At 47.3% G+C, this 20,323-nt stretch overlaps 1 protein-coding gene across 5 annotated transcripts in view; it reads left to right on the forward strand.

The window, feature by feature from the left end:
- TNIK (TRAF2 and NCK interacting kinase) overlaps positions 1–20,323 on the forward strand; it is a 146,190-nt gene that overhangs the window by 109,663 nt on the left and 16,204 nt on the right. For 2 of the 5 annotated variants that reach the window (XM_074547436.1, XM_074547434.1), the window contains 8 exons: positions 685–885; positions 5,141–5,305; positions 6,948–7,187; positions 9,348–9,454; positions 12,312–12,475; positions 13,557–13,654; positions 14,375–14,398; positions 18,252–18,436. In XM_074547436.1, coding sequence (XP_074403537.1) covers positions 685–885; positions 5,141–5,305; positions 6,948–7,187; positions 9,348–9,454; positions 12,312–12,475; positions 13,557–13,654; positions 14,375–14,398; positions 18,252–18,436 — 1,184 coding nt within the window. The remainder of the gene's footprint in view (positions 1–684; positions 886–5,140; positions 5,306–6,947; positions 7,188–9,347; positions 9,455–12,311; positions 12,476–13,556; positions 13,655–14,374; positions 14,399–18,251; positions 18,437–20,323) is intronic. The other 3 variants (XM_074547435.1, XM_074547437.1, XM_074547438.1) reach the window with 2 other exon arrangements.

Below are 20,323 nucleotides of genomic sequence, written 5' to 3' on the forward strand. Positions count from 1 at the left end.
AGGAAAAACAAAAGCCCTCACAGAAACCATTACCTTTTAAAAGGACTTCTCAAAATTATTTACTCCTTTAAACTCATAGAGCTGTAGGGATTCAGAAAGATCACACAGTTGGCTTTGCAGTCTAGCTCTTCTCAGGATCAGTTAATTGGTCCTACAGAAGAGTTGGCTTCAGTTGGGTTTTGTCTGACCATAAAATTATGAAATGGTTTGGGTTGGACGGGACATTAAAGACTGTCTCTTTCCAACCTCCTCCCATGGGAAGGGACACCTTCCACTAGACCAGGTTACTCTGAGCCCCATCTTGACCAGGTGATGTTTGGCATCTCATTGAATTGATCCTTCTTTTCTCTATCCCAAAAAACCTGGGCAAAGTCAGTGGTAACTCCTAAGCAAACCTCAGCCCTCAGTGGGTCTTGCAGGGTTTCCCTGACAAGGCAGCACTCACATCTCCCATTCCTCCCAAACGGGGCAGAGCATCACTGGCAGAGTCACAACTCTGAATTTGCTGGCTCTGCTGTCTCTCCTTGGGGATGCTTTACAGCTCAGTCCCCAAAGACTTCCAAATCCGCAAGTTCTGCCCGAAAACAACCTTTCAGCTGCTCAGGCCCCATTGCTGACCCAAACAGATAAATCTGCAGGTTGCGGGCTGGCTGGGCCCCGTGTGACTGTGTTTCTCCTGGGCAGGAGTACAAGCGCAAGCAGCTGGAGGAGCAGCGGCAGGCGGAGAGGCTGCAGAGGCAGCTCCAGCAGGAGAGGGACTACCTGGTGTCCCTGCAGCAGCAGCAGCAGCAGCAGAGGCAGGACCAGAGGCCAGCAGAGAAGAAACCCCTGTACCATTACAAAGAAGGGATAAATGCCAGCGAGAAGCCAGCGTGGGCCAAGGAGGTAAGGGAGAGCAGGGAGGATGGTGATGCTTGTGTGCATCTGCAGGGATGGGTCTGAAATGCACACAGCAGGTTGTGCTGCACAGGGTGGGGACCCAGGAGATGCCCTCAGCTCTGCTGGGAGCACTCCCAGCTCGGTGCAGTGTGTCTGGGTTTGTACAAACAGGAGGTTTTTCCATGAGGGCATGTGAGAAGGAGAGTGAATCCCTCCTGGAGGGGTTCAACCTTTCTGGGGACTTGTGGGCATAGAATCATAGAATTCAATTGGATTGGACCTTGAAGATCATCTCATTCTCCTTCCTGCCATGTCCACAAGTCTGCAGGGTCAGGGGTGAATGCAGAGGGTGGTGGTTGTGAGGTTCTTTGCTGAGCCCCAGTTCTGCATAGGCAGGGGTTGGACAGCTTTTCCCCAGGCTCAGGGCTGTATCCCTTGGGGTTGCTCTTTCCTGATTTTTTTTCTCTCAGGCAAAAAGAGAGGATTGTAATAGTTGTGAGATCTTGAATATTAATTATTGCTAGTCTGAATAGTCGTGAAAAGATTAAGACATGCATTGTCTGCAGTGCAGATTCAGAACCATGTGCAAACTCTTTTTCCTTAATCTCTTTGTGGTGACTCCAGTAAGACTGGTGCCTGCTCTTGCTAATAATTTTTCTAAAATTCCATCATCATTCTCCAGCCCTTTTTAGTGTAAAAAGAGGTTTGATAAGTGGGATTGCAGATGAGGTGTTCCAGATGTGCTGAGCTGCCTCTGATGAGAGAGGCTTCCACCTGGGTGGTGCCTCTGCAGCTCTGTGCAGAACTGGGTCACTCTTGTCCATCTGCTGGGAGGCTGAGAGTAAGTAGTGGGCAGGGAAAAGGGAATAAACACTGTCTTTTATTGCCTGGTTTTAAGTAAACCCTCTAGAACATTGCTTAAGTGCTTCTGGCACTGTCTGCAAAACTTCAGCAAAGATATGTAAAAAAGGATATTTTTTTTTTTAATCTGGGGTGAAGGAGAAGAGTGCTGGATTTAGCTCTCCCTTTCAAACACAAAGGCCCATTTCTTCTGTTTCATGGGGCTGGCATCTTTTTGATGCTGTCTCTGGAAGCAGGACATTGAGAACTGCACAATGTTAATAAAAGCAGCAGAACATGGCCTCTTCCCCTTTGCCAAAATCATAGGGAAGATGAGGTTTCCTGTTGTTGGGGAACTTCTCCAGCTTCCACCAATTAGCTCTCCAAACCATTTATTCCTTACCTGTGTCACTCTGTCTGGTTTCTAATTAAATGCTCCAAGCTGTGGCATCTTTCTGCTGTTGGGAGCAGTAGTTTGATGTACTGCCTCAGCAAAGCCCCCTTGGGAATCTCCCAGAATGACTCCTCTTGCCTCCATCCTGTTTTATCTTCTGTTTAGTCCTACTTTTAACACAATTCAGGTACTTTGCTGCATATACTGAAGGCCCACCTTTGCTGGCTCCACAGATAGATTTGTGCTGATACTTAATGAGCCCACCATGGTTTTTGTTATAGTTTAGCAATTTCCATACCCAACCCATGCATGCTAATTTAACAGAAATATTGAGACTTTGTTTTCCTGTGGGAACAATGAAAAGACAAGTCTGGTGCTCAGCCTACAGTTTCTGGAGGCTGTGCAAAGCTTATTTGGATATTTCCTGAGGATTTTGCATTACATCCCATACTGCCCTTGTTTTTATGCTTTTTTGGTCTCAAGTCTTCTCTCGTAGGAGCTTGATCACCACAGCAGAGCCCTCCTCATGCTGTGCCTGTCTTTGCTTTTCACACCTCTCCTTTATGCACACATTTTCCCACCTCACTGGTTTTCACAGGGTGACCCCAAGACCCCACAGGAGTGGGATGAAGTATCAGAGTGAGGCTGTGAGACTCACCTTGTGGTCATGTCCCTGCATCCCCTGGTTAAGGGGCTGCCCTGTTGGTGATGACACAGCTCTGGGTGAGGATCCAGCCTGTGCTGCATCTCTCACAGCTTCCCCAGAGCACAAACAAGGATTTCTCTTGATGCTGAACGAACCAGTCTGAGCAGATAGTCCTGCCAAAACGCATGGATGCACACTCCCTTCTGCTGCCCCTTCTACTCATCTTCTTGTTACCCAGGGTTATGCACTGGAAGCTAACTTGGGATGTAGCTTGGATGCTGTCCCAGACCTGTCCTGTTTTTCCAGGCACATCTCTTACAATTATGGACTATTTGGGCCTTTTTGGAGATCATGTTGGGACCCTCTGGTGATCCAGCCAGGGATGTGGCATTAGCACTCTGAGCTGTGGTCCTGTAATTAGCAGCTCCCTTTGTTACTGACTTCTGTTATGGATCAGTATTTGCTGAACAAGGTGTTGCAGATAGCCAGGTACAGCTTGGTCAGCTGAAGGATGGCTTTGGACAGGAATATACCACACATGGTTGTGCAGAAAGGAGGGGACAGATTGAATCAGACATTTTCCATGTGGTGGCTGGACCCCATGGTGCTTTCCCACTGTTCAGAGCTTTCCTGAGAGAACTCAGGGCTCAGCTGTACATCATGAGCTGTTCTGTTCTGTGCAGCAGCCAACACCCACAGTCAGCTCCTCCTTCAGTCCCCGTGGCTTTTATCCTGCTCTCCCTTTGAAGTGATGTATTAAAACATTAGCAATCTTCTGCTGGGACTGCACAGACACTGCTAAGGATGTTTCCTGTTTGGGGAACCTTGAGTTCAATTAGAGATGGTCTGTACTGGAGCAATGATGAACATCTGAAGGATTTTGCTGCCTTTTCCCCCTTTCTGCCTAGCAGTGGAATCAGTAGGGCCCCACCAAGCACAGCTGGAGAGTCCCAAGAGCATCTGCTGCTGTGCTGGTCCCACAAGGTGCAAGTGAAGAGATATTGGCAGTGGGAAATCAAGCACCTTTCTCCTTCCCAGTACTCAGACATCCCAATTTGATCTTTCTCCTGCCTTCTCCTGCACACCAGCTTGGAGATCCTCCTCAATCAGCTGCACCTTGGGGCCAGGCATTCTGCTGGGAGCAGCTGGGGCGCAGCAGCTCCGTCTCCGCCTGTCGCTGTCACTGTCAAGGCTTGGCAGAGGAGGAGATGGGCTGGAGCAGCCGTGACCCAGCACTCAGGCTGCTGCTCCCTTTTCAGAGGGGGTTCTCCTTCCCACCCTGCTCCTCTTCTCATCCCTTTGTCCCCTTGGGCACTGCTGAGCAGAGCTTTGCACGGCCTCTGCTTGCTGATGGTCAGGGGAAGTTGTTGTGGTGACCTTCCAGGACACAGCAATAGTCCAGGCTACTTAAACTCAAGTCCATAACACAAATTTCTTACCTAGATTTAACTCTGTCTCGTGCTCAGTCTCTGAAAAGGATTCATTTTTATTCATATAATGGTTCTTTTGTTTCATGAGTATTTACTTAAAGAAGAGCTGTGGTTGTTTCCAAGCAAATCTGTTGTAAAGATTGCCTTTTACTGTGGCATCATCCACGGTGGAACCGAGACATGCTAGGGGTATTTAACACTTTAATGACACATAAATAAAATACACATCAGGTCCTGAGGTATCAAAAATTCTGCATAGCATATTCTGCCTGAATATCAATGCACAACCTGACTGCAGGATGGCACGGCTGGGTGAGCTGAAACCGCCGTGTTCCCATCAAGGGGAGCTGAAAGCAGTGGGCTTTGGGTTGATGTTTTCCCTCAGTAAAAGAGGTTTTACCCCTCCCATACATGACAAGGTGCCAGACTGAGTAAATTCAGATCAAAGCCAACATTTTTCTGGCTGCCATGTTTATTCTTTTATTCAGATCAAACAAAACTACCCGTTGTGGTGTTTATAACAGTGAAGGAAAATGGTTCCCTTGCTCAAAGATCCATTTGAGAAGAAGCAAGAGCTTCTCGGGAGTATTCTTCTAGGAACATCTCTCTGAGGCGTGTTGCCTTTTCTTTATGTTTTCTTTTTTAGTTTCTTTATTTCGTCCATTTCATATTCAGAATTAATTAAGCATATAAATCCAAGCAGTCGTTTTCATGCCTTTAAAATGCATTTATTGCACAGTTTGGTGGAAATCTTGGATTCCATGATCACAGAATCACTTAGGTTGGGAAACACCTCCAAGATCATCAAGTCCAACCTGTGAGTGACCACCACCTTGGTTAAGCAATAGATATGCTATGCCTGAGGGGAAAGGAGGTTTCTGTGTGTTTCATGCCTACCCTGGATCCCGTTGGAATGGGTTTTTGGGCTCTGACTGTCGCGGTGTCGCGCAGGTGGAGGAGCGCTCGCGGCTCAACCGGCAGAGCTCGCCGGCCATGCCCCACAAGGTGGCCAACAGGATTTCTGACCCCAACCTGCCTCCTCGCTCCGAGTCCTTCAGCATCAGCGGCGTGCAGCCAGCCCGGACGCCGCCCCTGCTCCGGCCTGTGGACCCGCAGGTAACGATGCTCCCCCCTGCCAGGGTGCTGGGGATGCTGGTAAGGAGACAAGGAATGATGGATGGAAGGGAAATAGCGACTGGCTCCCTGGATTCTCAGCCTTAAGCATGTTCATGAGTAAGAGCAGCATCTGCATGCATGAGTGTGTTCCTCTTGTCACCTCCATGTGTTAGCAACATCACGCTGGTTTGTGCCTTCCTTTGAAGCATCACGTACTGGTTACTGCTAGAAACAAGCTGGAGGACCAGGAGGAGCTGCTGCTCTGGGCCAGTGCAGCTGTTGCTCTGATCCTCTTTGGATCTGGTTTATGTAAAGGGCCAAAACCACAGAGCCTGGTACAAAAGACCCGGGATGCTTTGATGCTGAGGATCATCAGAAAGAGGTTTTGCTTTCTTTGCTGCTTTGATTCAAGGTTTTGTTTTGGTTTTCCATTGAGTTGACATCAGTCACAAACACATCTGGAGAGGGCATAGATCACCATGACTGTCACAGAGGAGGGGCATTGTTATTTTAGAAGTTTCTCTCGGCCATGAGGTCTGCAAGTATTCTGCCACCAAAAGCTGTAGGAGTGTCAGTGCTGGCTCCGGTCCAGCCCCTGGAATTGCTCCCATAGATCCACAGACTCCAGCAGGGATTTCAGAGGGAAATACAAAGCCTTTGCTCCAGGTTCAGCTGGGCTTTCTATGGAATATGTGCCAACTAAGTGCCAGCCATGTGTGGCATCTCCAGTACAGAGCCAGCTTTAAACAAAACTGTGCAGGAAAGCCCTGAAACATACTTTTTTTGTATGCAATTGGAAAGTGGGCAAAACCCCACTTCACTGTCATCCCTCTGACTGAGCAAATAATTTTCAGTGACCTTCTTGGTGTCCTATACCATCAGCAGCTACAGAGACTTTTGTTTGGCAATAAAATACCCATGAAAGAGTTGCTTGAAGCCCAGAGCCCCATGTCAGTGTGTGTGTGCATACTCCTGTAGCCGTGAGACATGGGCACATACAGGGATCTGTATGTAGAAATTTCAAATAAAAGTCACAACCCTGTTGTATCAATGGAGTGCAGCTTCACAGAGTCTTGGGAAGGAGCTCTGATTTCACAAACTGTAACCTTGTGATTTTCTCACATTTCCCAGAACAGATGTCATTATTCCTTAAACTTGCAACCTGTAGGCCTAATCCTTGGGAGCCACCAAGACCTATAGAAGCTCATGCCTCAAGATATTTTTTAAGCCATCTATGCCTCAGAATTCCTGATGATTTTTTTAATCAGTTATTATTTATTATCGTTTCCTTCTTTTTGTTTTTCCATTTTTAACATGGAAAATCCATGCCAAACCTCATTAGTACAACCACAGAGGTGCAGGTGTAGGAGCTGGACTTTGGGCCAGCAGCAGCAGAGCCTGGGGCGGGCACGGCGTGTGCGGGAGTATGATTTTTAACAGATCTTGCCTTGAAGTGATGTAAGTCAGAAGCTCCTGAAACCAAGGCAGTGCTGATCTCAGACCAAGGGGGCTTTTCAGTGCATCCAAAGTGCTAATCAAAAAAAAAAAAAAAGAAATCAAATTTTAAATTTTTTTTAATTCCTTTTTTATTTTTTTTTACCCTCCATTTTGACTGATAGTTCTGTTTTGACTTGGTGCTTAGATTCCACATCTGGTCACTGTGAAATCCCAAGGAAGCTCCTTGTCTGGGTCTCAGTCACTGCATGAACAGCCTGCAAAGGGACTGGCTGGGTTTCAGGAGGCTCTGACGGTGACCTCTCACCGCACTGAGATGCCAAGGCAGAACTCGGACCCCACCTCAGAAAACCCTCCTCTGCCCCCTCGCATTGAAAAGTTTGACCGAAGTTCTTGGTTACGGCAGGAGGAAGACATTCCACCAAAGGTAACACAACCACTCCTCACTTTCAGCACCTCAGAGCTGAGTCCCTCTGGCAAAGCAGAGTGGGCAGGACTGAGCCCACCCCGAGGCTCTGCAGTGGGGCTGACCCACCCAGGGGCTGCATTTCCTCAGGACGTGCTGGGAGCTGCTCTTGGCTGCAAAATAGCTGCAAAACAGCACTGCCCTCCAGCAAAGAAAGTTCTAGAGCTCAGACAGAGGCCAAAACAAATTAATCTCTTCTCTCCCTTGGATAAAAAACAACCTTCTGCTTAAATAGAATTATAGGAACATAAAATTTGTCATACTCAATAAGACGGGTCCTTTTTAGTCCAGTACCGTGCCTCCAGTTGCAATCAATATTGATGGAAGACTTGTAAGGGCTCCAGCAGCTTTATACATTCATTGACATTTTGGCAGTGTCTGGCAGTACCTCTTTAATTAGGATTCTTCTGGACCAATATTTCGATTGTGTTGTTTATACACCTTCGCTTGGGAAGAATTATAACTTGGCCATTAAAGCTGCCCTTACAGTGAATCAGTGCTCAGCCAGGAGGATTTTTACAGAGGAGAAATGATTATAAATTGATTAGTGACAGGAAGGCAGTATTTGTCCCTGATTGAGAGGCAATTTTTCTGTGTATTTACAAAGTGAGTAACTTGCCTTTTGAAGAGCAAAGTCACAGTCACCAGGTAAGCCTCCCTGTGCCGGGGATCTGTGGTGGTGTCATGGGTGTTGATAATGCTCCTGTTTCTGCTGTCACCAAGCAAGTGGAGCCACAGCAAGCCAAGAGCTCCTGGAAGTGTCTGTGTGCTTGGCTCCTCCATCGTACAGGGGAGTGGCTGCCTGGTTTTAACCTAATTAAGAAAAAGCCCTGCAATTTAATGTTGGCTTTTGCCATGAGTCCTTTGAGAAGGGCACTCGGCCGCAGCGATGCCCTGCGTGGTGAGACCATGGCTGCTGGGAGAAAAGCTGTTCTCCAGCACTCTGCAGTGTTTTCCTCCTTGGCTGAGGGAAAATGGACTCTGGAAGGGATTCATCAGATCACATTTAGGGCTGGTGTGTTGGCAGTACCACCCCAGAGGAGCCTGACTGCACATTGGGCTGCCCAAGGAGGATTTGGGGTGTTTGGAGCAGGAGAGAAAGGACTGCCCAAGAGGCAGGACAGGCTGTCTCCGTGGTCCAGGGTCTTGTTTCTGCCAGTGCTTGTGGCTGGATGCTTCAGAGGAAGGTGGAAAAGTCCCCAAGTCCTGACTGCAGAGTACCCTACCTGGAGGGGAGACTGCTTTGTGCTGGGACAAGCTGCAGCTGGTGATGCTGCAGTCCAGGCTCTCTAAACCTTCTTGCCTAATGGAACCGTGTGTTTATTCTTAAAAAAGCCAAGCTTTTTTCTTGCTAATCCTGACAAGCCCTTGGCCTTTCTGTTACCTGGTGCAAGGTATTGAATGGTGAGTATTGTCTTGCCTCTGCCCATCACTGAGGTGCTGGGGGATGAGGCCACTGCACCTGTGACCATGCAGTGATGCCTGAGCTCCCATGGGATGGGGCAGAGTTCAGGGTCACCTGTCACTGCCCCTCTGGGCTGTGGTTGGCTTTGGGTGCTCGTGCTGAGCCCTTCTGCCAGCAGCAAGGTTTGGCAGTGCCATCTGAGGCTCAGTGGAGGTCACAGTGTTTAATCCCAGTGTTAGGTGGGTCAGTCTGGGTCTTCCCACTGTCAACCCTCTTGTTTGTCAACACCTTCTGTCTGCTGGCATGTGTCATATCTGAGCTAGATAGAAAACCTCTGTTGTGGCTGTTGAAATGCACTTCAGTCTGAATTTTACCTTAAAAATTACTTGTATGGGTTTTGTCAGATTTAAATTATATATATGTGTGTGTGTATATATGTGCATACATTTCTTCCAGATGTAAGTGCCTTTTTTGGTGGTAGCCAGGCTGCTCTGGGGGCTCCTGTGCCAGGAGCATCCCTGAGAGCACCATTACTGCTTGCTGCTGCCTCACACTCCAGTGATCCCTTCTAAAAGCTGAGAGCCTTGTCTTTTATAATTGCCCTAAATACTGCCTTTCTCTCAGTGGGAAATCAGTTGTAAATCCTTAAGGCAGAGCTGGAAGGTGATCTGTCATGGCTCAGGTGGGTGACTGCAGATGTCTCCATTCTTTTCCAGGTGCCTCAAAGAACCACTTCCATATCCCCTGCCCTGGCAAGGAAGAACTCCCCGGGCAATGGCAGCGCCCTGGGGCCACGGCTGGGCTCCCAGCCCATCAGGGCAAGGTGAGGGCGTGCAGGGGATGGAGAGGATGGGCAGTGTGGAGGTTCCAGTTGTGGGTTTCTCTGGGTCTAGATTGAAGGCACTTAAGACAGTAATTTGTGTTCGGACTCAGGTGTTTATTATTTCTTATCAGTAAAACAGTCTCACTGCTGTGAGTTTGGCAGCTTGTCATTACAAGACACAAAATGGCCAACAATCTCTTGTTAGAAGGTATTTTAAGACTAAACTGTCCAATTAAGAACCGACACCTAGATTATTTTCCCTTTTAACCCAATAACTGATTCCAAAAAGCTGCAATGGGGACTTTTCTGCCCAATTACAAAATGCCACCCAAACCCATGGAGAAGAAGGAAGAAGAAGCATGAAGAAGAAACCCAGGACAACACGCTGTGCCCTCCATCTTGCTTCTATCCACAGCATACTAAAAATCCCAAAACCTAAATTTGTCACCAAGTGACACACCTACACTATTATCTATAATCTATTTCACACTTAGTGGATTCTAGTCTATCCTGAAGTCTAGGAAACTTTCTCCATGAACAAGGGTCAAAGTCAGTGCTGCCCTGGGGGTCAGGGCACCCCAGAGCAGACAGAGAAATATTCCCAATGTCCTGGGTTTCCCCAGGGCAGGAGTGACCCTGGTGTGCCAGTGCTGCACTGCCTGGCATTCCCAGCTGGGAGCACAGACAGGGGCTGGCTCCAGCCCTGCTTTAGCTGACTGAACACCATCTGCAAGGCTTCTCTTGTGTCTGGGATGAATTTTTGCATCCATTAGTGATTTGTACTGACAAGGCTTGGAGCATCCCTGGAGGCTTTGCTCCCTTCCTGAATGAATTCCTGGGCATTGCAGGGTTTGGAGATGGATGCTGCATCTGTTGCTGTGGAGGCAAACAGGAGTTTGGGTGCTCCCCTTGCTGGATTTAGGTCCTGGTTCTCACCTCCTGCATATCAGTGGATCCCTGTAAGCCAGTGGGGAGGTCTCAGTGGTACATTCCATACATTTCTTATGCATCAGAGTGGTTTTTCACAGATTATGACTGAGGAATGTGCTGCAGGACAGACACTCATACAGCCAGCTGAGATCTTCTCTAGATGTAGATCAAGGATTAAATTCCTCTCAGCTTCCTATGACTGGGCCTTCGTCTCAGGCAGATCAGCTCTGGGCAGGTGCAGTGCCACTGCTGTGGCCCCATCCCTGCCGTGCCACAGCTGTCCCTGGGCATGTCTAAAATGAGCAGGGAGGCTGACAGGCTCTGCTCAGAGCTGGATGTTAAAAACACAGCTTAGTCATGCGAGAGCTTGTCTGTGATTCACAGAACAGACCTCAGACAGGCAGATCCTGGGAGAAATGCAAGTTCCAATTAGCCTTGCGTGAGGGAGCTCCTTGGCTGCTTCCTCCTGCCTTGTCCTCAGAGGGGGAGGTCAAAAAGTGACTGTGGGGATGTTCATGGGGTGTGCAGTCACCAGTGTGAGCAATGCCTCCCTTTCCAGCTCACTGCCCCTCTGTGCTTCAGCAAACTCACAGGCAGCAGCCCCAAGTCACTGCAGGGACAGCAGCAGGAGGAAGAGATTTTTTTTGGTTTTTTTGTTGTTCTTCTTTTTTTATTTATTTTAATTAGAGAAAAAGCATATCATGGTTTGTTGCTCTTCTTTGCTAAAGGCTGAAACATTCTGAATTCTTGAAAATGTTGCTATTTTAATTAGCTGTTGCTTGAAGGACAGTTTAAAATGCAGAGGGGTTTTGGACTGCATAATCTTTATAAGTGATGGTATTGAAAGTAAAAAGGGTAATGGAAAGCTGGGATTCAAATTGAAGGTTGCCCAGTGTTTCCTGACCCTCAGCCTGGTCGGTGCAGGTAAATACATCAGTTGCCAAAATTTTCAAATATACTTCATTAGTTAATTTAGCTAAGGATTTCAGCCATATATCATGAGCTGGAGGCCTTCAGTTTGATGAAAATTGGAAATTATTAGCATGCTACCACATGTCCATTAAACTTAAGTTTTCACTGAAATTATTTCATACTTTATTTGTCTCACAGTAATGTAATATTTTTTCTTTTTCCCTGTTTCTTCTATTGGTTCTTGGTTTTCCCCATGCATAAATGCAAATATTACAAAAATATCCCTTATTTTGTCACCCTGTTGTGACAAATGAGGGAATATTTACTATACATTTTAAAGAGGCCTTTGAATAAGATCACTTCCAGAAGCACTGTATAAAACCAAATTGCCTAACTCTGCATGAACATCTCTTCTGATGTCATTTCAATGCCAAGTAAGAATTAATTTCCTAAAGGCATCTGATACCCAGAGAGATATTAGTCACTCCTTGTGTATCAAGGGCACTTTTTATTCTAGATTTATCTGTGTTCACAAGGGTGAGAGAAATCAAGGAGAAAAAGTGGATATCTGATGCAAGTTTGAAGTGAAGCCATGAAAATTCGGGACTGTGAATTAAGTGCTACAAGAGATCTGCAGCCTTGCTGCAAATTGGAGGTCCTTGCTTTGCTGAAGTCTTTGTCTAACAGCACATCAGAAATTCCTGCTCTTATGAAGAATTTTGGTGGCTAATTAGGTAACTCCAGCTTTGCAAATCTACAGATCAAGAGCAAGGAATCTTTTAATGGTTGCCAAATTTTACAAAATAAGGGTAGAAGGCTTCTCCAGGCAATTTTTTTTTTTTTGGTTGGGGTCATAGAGCACCCAAAGTTGGTGACCTCAGCCCTGTCTCCTGCAGCTGAGGAGGACTCTGGGGGCCTTTGCAGCCACCCGTGTCAGCGTGGGCAGGGTCTGGAGCCCTGGCGTGGGTGGGTGTGACCCTGGCTGATGGTGCCCCTCTGTTCTGCCCTCCTGCAGCAACCCAGACCTGAGGAGGACAGAGACCATCGTGGAGAGCCCCTTGCAGAGGACCAGCAGTGGCAGCTCCTCCAGCTCCAGCACTCCCAGCTCCCAGCCCAGCTCCCAGGGTGGCTCCCAGCCTGGCTCCCAGGCTGGCTCCAGCGAGCGCAACAGAGTCAGAGGTGAGCTTGGGCACGTCCCTCAGCCCCAGGCACGCTTTGGATGAAATGTGTGATCTCATGCTTGTTTTCTAAAAAATTTAAAAATCAAAGGATCCATCATTTCTGATGTGCTTTTGTGACCTGCTGGCCGCCATGCAGACAGAGTTGCCAACAGCTCCATTTCCCTGGAGGCTGATGTAAGATGGCCACAGCACCTCGCTGCCAAGTAGCCCTGGCAGAAGGAGATGGGAGTTATGCTTTAGGGAAACAAAACAACCAATGTGCTTCCTGTCTTCATCCACGCAGCTGCACCTCTCCTGATGTGGTTTCTTTGGGAGTGTGTTTCACTTTTAATTGATATATATATTTTTTGAGGGGCTTCATCTTTGTGCTGAAGACAGAATCAGAGGAGTGACATAACCTATAAGAAGCTTTCTCTCAAGTGCTTTCACCAGGCAGCCATGCTGACATGAGATTTATGTGTGTAGCCAAATTGTTCCCTCTCACCCTAGAGCCCCTCTTCAAGATATTCCATTCCCCTGTTTGATGGCAGTGGAGTAGTGGAGTTGCCACAGCCCATACACCCACTCATCTGCATTCTGGCACAGCCCCACAATTCCATTCCCCAGGGCTGAAGAGCTTTAAGACAAATGCTGCCTCCATGCCTTGAATGTTTTATGACTTAGCCATAAGATGATGGTGTCTGTTGTTGAAACCATCAGTCCTCTAGGTACTCAATAAAAGGAGTTTGTAACCCATTGTCATTTCGGGTTTGGTTTTGCTTTTACTAATGAGGAATCCTGTGACAAATATTGTCCCAGCGATGTCAGATGCTGCAAAGCTTTTCATTTATCACATGCCCCGCTCTTCTGCAAAGTGAATTTGTTTCTTTAGTAGGAAAAGAGCAGTAACTCTGTGAGAGGGCTGTTGGTGGGGGCTGGGCAGGATCATGGCTTCTCTTGCTCTCTTGGTGGAGAAGCAGAAAGGAGCAGGAGGGTTTTTCAAGACAGTAGAAGCAAAGTGATGATGAAGCCCCCATGACAGGATGTAGTGATGGATTTTGGCAGCATTTTAATTCCCACTCTCTCCTGCCTTTCACCAGGGAATGCCAAGCCCGAGGGGTCCCCTGTGCTCTCCCATGAGCCCGCCAAGGTCAAGCAGGAGGACAACAGGGACGTGACACGACCGAGCCGACCCGCTGTGAGTGCTCAATTCCTTCCCATGGGAATGCTGCCAGCTGGCTTGGCCGCGTTTCCCTTCGGTGTGGTGGCACAGCCGCGGGGACCCCAAAAACGAGGCTAGCACTGCTGCTGCTCCAGCTGAGAGACTGGACAGCAGCAGTACAGCAAGAGCCCCTGGGAGATTTGAATGCTTAAGAGAGTGCATGAGTTTTTACCAGGAGCCCAAGCCTAGGGGAAAGCACTTAAGCCTGTGTTTCCAGGCGAAGCAGACGCTTAAGGGCTTTGCTAGCTTGGGCGCGGCGGTGGCCGATGGCACATGGTTGTGTTCCGTGCTGCATGTCCCCCGCAGCACCCGCCCAGGGATGCTCTGCTCGTGAAGGCTGGGGAACCAACCAGCCCCCGACAGCCTTCCCAGCTTAAAACCCCACCTGGTAGTGGTCTCTGTACAATCCCCTTCTATTATTCTGAGCAAAATCTCATCCGAAGTGTTTCCTCCTGGTTTAATGCTGTTGACATTTGTATCTTAAAACTGCAGAGTCGGCCTAAAAACTATATGAATTTCTACTGCTTCTCTATTTTAATGTGTATTAATGTTTTGTTGATGATGTTTTTTTTCTCTACACTCCACAGCGTTGAGCTAACAATTCTAATTTTATTTCTAACCTGCTTGCCCTTCCTCTGGCTTTTTCCTGTCCCGATCTGTTTCCTCTGATGCTGATTATTCTTCCTTTACCCACAGAGCTATAAGAAAGCTATAGATGAGGTTAGTGATATCTTTTCTCAGTGGGTCATGCCTGTGCAAGGTTGACTAGTTAGTGCTTAATTCCGAGCTGGGTTTTCTTGGTGCTGTTGATAAAGGTGGCGATGCGATGTCGGGTCGGACGGGAGAGCGAACCGGTGCCGCTCCGGTGTCGGGAGGGGACAGCACTGCTGCTGTGCTCTGCTCAGCCCTGGGCTGCCCAGAACCTGCTGGCCACACCACTTGCATGGAGGCCAGGGCAGAGGCATCCCAGTGTTGGCATGGGGGAGCAGGTGGTGCTGCTGCTGTTGGAAGGAGAAGGAGCCAGAGCAGAGGTTTCTCGTGCCGGTGGAGGAGGTCGGGCAGCCTGGACCCCTCACCACATTCTGCTCTCAGCCACAGGCCCTGGCCACCTGCTGATTTCAGTGGGACCATCAAGTGCTTTTTGAAATGTGTTCTAAGCCTAATTCAAAAAAAGGCACTTGAAAAACAGGAGTGGGTTGTTCATTCTCATGGGCCAGCATCCACTGCAAATCCTGTCAGCAGAGCCATCTCAGATGTTGATGGCAGTTCTGGTCCTCATTCATCCTCTTAAAAAATGAGAGTCCTCAAGTACACCTTTTTCACTTAGGATAATATTTTAAATGTGTGTCTGGCAGTGGTGGATGTTTAAACATTCATGGGAAAAGACCCAGCATTCCTGATTTAACATTTAACTTGCCTCACACACGCATCGCTGTGCACACTGCAGATACTGGTAACTGCAGGGCTGTAGCAGAAAGCACTGGTTTCAGCAGCCTCTTTCCTCTAAAAATAGAAGATATGAAAGAAGGAAGATGTGCTGGTTAGTTAACTTGTTCTCTTGGATAAAATATGAGCAATACATTTTGTTTAATGAGGTGCTTTGTTAAGAAAAAAAGCACATAAATCAGTGTCTAAATAGGCAGCATGTGTGCTGAATTCAACCTCAAGGAGCAGTGTGATTTTGGAAACCAATCTGACTTGATTCCAGCAAATATTAAATCTAAAGAAGGCTTTGTAATTAAAAGTAATTAAAGAGCACCGACACTGCTGACTTATGTATTATGTCACCCTCAGTAATAACACTTGGAACATGTGTGGAACTACAGAGCACTTTCTCTCTGGTTGTCAGATTGTTTTTGGTCCAGGAGCAACTTGGTGAAGCTGTTTAATCCTACAAAGTGCTCATTACTTGAACAAAATGATAGCATCAAAGAATTAACCATCCCGAGGCAAAGCTTTAACTAGGAAATATGAGTTATCTGATGATATTGTCTGGGAGTATTGCTGTTCTTATAACTTTCAAATTAGTTATTAAAAAGTAATTAAGCTGATTTTTAAAGTACCTGACTATCTTCTAGTGATGGCCAAAAAAAGGCTGATAGGGTGCCTTGAAGCATGTTAGAAGTGGAAGGTGTAAAAAAGAAATAATTTTCACAGTCCAGTGCTGTGACAGGGAGGAGATCAGTGCTAGTCCTGCACTGCAGAAGTCCAGCTGCAGTTTTAAGAGGCTCTTACACAGTCCTAAAATCCCTTTTAAAGTGCGAGGCTCTAATTCAATTCAAAGGCAAGTGCTCAATAAAGAGCATGTTTGATACTCTAAATGGAAAGCATTGTTAAGCTGCTCGAATTGTCACTGATTCTTATTTAGGAAAAGAAGCAGTCGTATCATAGAAGCTGCTACAGCACTAATTAAAATAATTAGTTGTCGTGACTGCAGATTTGACTCTATTTCAATCTCAAACATGTTGGCATCGAAAAGGAGCTCTTGAAATACCACAATCTCACTTTAATCATGGTAAAGAGCCTTTCTTTAAAGGTACAGAGACCATTTGGAGGGACACAGAACTACAGAATCAGAGAATGGTTTGGGTTGGAAGGGACCTTAAAATTCATCTTATTCCCACCCCACCCAGTCAATAAGCAGGGACACCTTCCACTACCCCAGGTCACTCCAAGCCCCATCCATCCTGGCCTTTAACATTTCCAGGGATGGGACAGCCACAGCTTCCCTGGCCCACCTGTGCCAGGGCCTCACCACAGCCTGAAAAAAGAATTCCTTCCCAATGTCTAATCTAAACCTACTCTCTGTCAGTTTGAAGCCATTCCACATGTCCTATCACTCCATACCCTTGTCCAAAGTCCCTCTCCAACTCTACTGGAGCCTCTTTAGGTGCTGGAAGATGCTCTGAGGTCTCCCTGTGGGGCCTTCTCTTCTTCAGGCTGAACAACCCATATAAAACCCATCACAGGTACCCGCTGTGAAACAGAGATTGACAAATGAAAAAAAGAAAAAAAAAACCAAAAGCCTTTTTTGGGATGCTTATACTTCTGGATCTGATGCAAAGCTCTCCAGCTCTCCAAAATCCAGGGGAGTCTCTCTGTGAGAGCCTGGGCAGGGCAGACCTGGGAGCAGAATGTGTGGCTGTCACCGGTGGGAGCCCGCCGGGAGGTGTGGGGCATCAGCAACCAAAGCACAGATTGCTTACAAAACATTCCTCCCTCACCATTAAAAACCAAACTGGGTTTGCATCTCAGCCATGGAGCTTCTCCATCCTTCTCTTCACATGTCGACAGGATAGGTTTTAGGAGCTCCTTTTGCCACAATAATTAATATTGCCGTAGTCGCCCTGCTGGAACGGTAAACTGGAAATGCAGTAAATGAGAGTATGGCCGTAAGACAATTGTGGAATTTAGTCTTTTTCAATGAGTTTCTTTCTCCCTGATCCTTTATCTCTGACCGAATGCACTGATGCCTACCTCGGTCACTAATATAGGGAGAAATGGTAAGACTGACAATTGCAATGCTTTGTTCGTCATGTGCATGTCTTGTGCAACAGAGTTCTCTAACCCATTCTAATTTGAGCTCTCATGCTTTTCTGCCCTACTGCTTCCCCCTGCATTGCTATAAAAGCATGTAAGATAACAAAAAGTCTCTTTTCTACACGGTGCCTGCCATGTTCCTTGTTTTGAAATAGCAGTGTCTATTTTATATGACTGTCGGGTCTGAGACCTCATCAAAGTCATGGTAAACTGAAAAATTATGACTAGGCTTTGGGACTGCTCCTATCGTTTTTCTTGTTTCAAGGCTTTTTGGTTGGTTTTTTTTGTTTTTTTTTAGTTTCTTTCTCCCTTAGCTTGTAGGCTGCCACATTTCACATAAAGTGCTTAATGGGTCCCGCTGAGGGATTTTTTTTTTTTAATTATTATTATTTTTTGATCGTGTGGCTGACTCAGAGCTGTGACTCCAAAGTCTGGCTGAGCTGGGCGCTTCTCCTCGTGCTCCTCACCGCCTCTCGGCAGCCGCCCGACAGCGGAGACTCACCATGGAAGCAGCTCTTGACGTGGGGATTGCACCACTCCATGGGAGATGCTGTCATTGCTTCCTTCCCAAATGCATTTATTACAGAATAAATACCATTACGGGGTCTCTTTTGAGAAGTTTGAAAGAAGAGAAAACCCTGCAGGAGAAATTCTCCGAGCCAATCTTTGAAGTGATGTTGTTTTCCAGTTTACTATGATGGTGACTGAACTTCACCTTTTCCAACAAATATAATTTTGTCGTGTATATACATATAAGTGTGTGTATATATATGCACATACACGTTCCAAAGAGAAAAAGAAGAGGTTGGCTATTGACTTTTCAGTGAGCGTAAATCAGTTTTGTTTTGTTTAATAAATGCTACATGCTACAAACATTGTCTTACGTTTGTCTCATGTTTGTAACGACTCTGTAAAGCTATTTCTCGTTGCTCGTGCTGTTAGCATTGGCTTTTGGAGAGATGTGTGTGACCTTCTCCTCGCTCTGAGTGTAACAGCCGTTGCTTCCTTGTTTCCTCGCCCCCATCCCCTTTAGGACCTGACGGCTTTAGCCAAAGAGTTGAGGGAGCTGCGCATCGAGGAAACCAACCGGCCCCTGAAGAAGGTGACAGACTATTCCTCCTCCAGCGAGGAGTCGGAGAGCAGCGAGGAGGAGGAGGAGGATGGGGAGAACGAGACGCACGACGGGACCGTGCCTGTCAGTGACATCCCACGGCTCATGTGAGCGACGCTTTCTTTTGGGGGGGCAAGCCATGAAACCTCGGTGTGTGTTTTTATGGAGGTGAAACCCCAGCGTGTCCTGGCCTGGAGGAGAAACCCTGGTGTGTCCTGGCCTGGAGGAGCAGTAGCTGTGATAAAGGACATGGCCAAAGCGTGTCCCTGTTTGGTGGCTGGCACTGGGAACGGCCTGATGGTTGCAAGGGATGATGTACTCACATGAGTGTTTTTCCTGTTCCAAACTAGAGAGAATTAATGGGGAAAACCGAGCTATTTCTGCTGCTTATTCAGTGAATGTTGGCTCAAAGCTGTTGGAGCTGTACCTGCTGATGAGCCAGGCAGGTTTTTGGCCAGAGTGGGCACAGCTGACCTCATCCACACCGTGGGTCCTGCCCATGGGATGGATGTGTTAAATTCTGCCTGCTCTTGAGTCTGGTCTTGCCCCAAATTAAGCCATGCTTAAGTGTCAGTACTTGGTGTCCTGCCCAGTGCCAACTGGTAGAGCCAGGATTATAATAATCCTGAATCTTTGTCTTGTATTTCTGCCCTTGGCACCGTCAGTCTTGGTGGGTTGAAGTGGTGAAATGAAGAGATCAGCAGACTGTGGTGTCCCATGGGACATTTGTGCTTTTGAGTCTCTCCAGATCAGGGCAGCACAGCTTCAACACTCACAGGGAGCTGTTGCCATTCAGAGTTCCTGGAACATCTCTGCTCAGGTTTCTCACCCAGTGCTTCGCAAAGGCATTTCTGGAGGGCTCTGTCTGGCAGCAGGATCTGAGTCCTGCCCCTCTGAATTCACAGAGGAGCTGTAGGAAAGTTTCAGGGGATTATTTGTGTTTTAATCAGTTCATTTCCATTTTTCCTGCTAAATGAGTTGTAGTTGACACAGGCATACCTGGCTTCAGGAACATGGTTTAGAAGTGAACATGATGGTGCTGGGTGAATGGTTGGACTCCAGGAATTTAGAGGTCTTTTCCAAGCTAAATAATTATTTGATTCTCTGATTTATAGGGAGCAGCACAGAGGCTCTCTAAGTGGCAGGGAGACCATGTCTCCTTGGATCCATGTTATTCAGAGTGCCAAGCTCCTGGGTTGAAGCTTCCTTCCAGCAGAAGAATTAAAATCAGAGCTCTTGAGTTGGTTGGAGCAGGTCAGGAGGCAGAGGGATGGCTCTGAATGTGCAGCAGTGGGATGGGCAGCCAGGCATGCCAGAAGGGGCCTCAAGCTGCTCATGGAAAAGGAGTTTGATCAGGAGTGGTTAATTTGTGCTGACATCCTTCTTCAGACACCTTGGGTTTGACACAGCACTTCCCAGTGGATGAATATCCCACTGGATGCCTTGCAGCCACATGTGTGGGATGACAGCAGTGAGCTGGATGCCCCCAGCCCCTGCCAGCCCAATGCCACATGTCCCATAATGTCCTGTCTCCCTTGTGTCCCAGAGATGCAGGGGTGTCTGCAGGCAGAGCTGCACTGCCCCATGTCTGGGGAAAAGGAAAGCAAATCCTCTGAGTTAAACCCTTATTTCTCAAAAGGGACCTTAGCTCAAGTTCAGCCTCGATGTTCTTTGGTGGTCTAACAGATTTATTTTCCTGTGTTTAGTGTTTGTCATTGGAAGGTGGGACCAAGAGAGATAATTTTGTCTTCTGCTGCACCTTCTGAGTGATCTTTGTGTAACCCATGTTTAAACTGCCCTGGGTATCCTCCCTGAGCACTTGGCTGCTCTTCATTCCAGCTCTATCCTGTTGCAGGATAAACCAACCTATCAATTTTTGCTCTGTGTCCCAGTGGACAGGAGGGATTGTTTATTCCATCCACCTCTGGAGATATCATTTCTCCATCTGAAGACTCTGATGACTCCCCTCAGCTCTCTCTCCTTGAGCTGTGCAA

Source organism: Zonotrichia albicollis, chromosome 9 (genome assembly GCF_047830755.1).
Source record: "Zonotrichia albicollis isolate bZonAlb1 chromosome 9, bZonAlb1.hap1, whole genome shotgun sequence".
Lineage (NCBI taxonomy): Eukaryota > Metazoa > Chordata > Aves > Passeriformes > Passerellidae > Zonotrichia > Zonotrichia albicollis.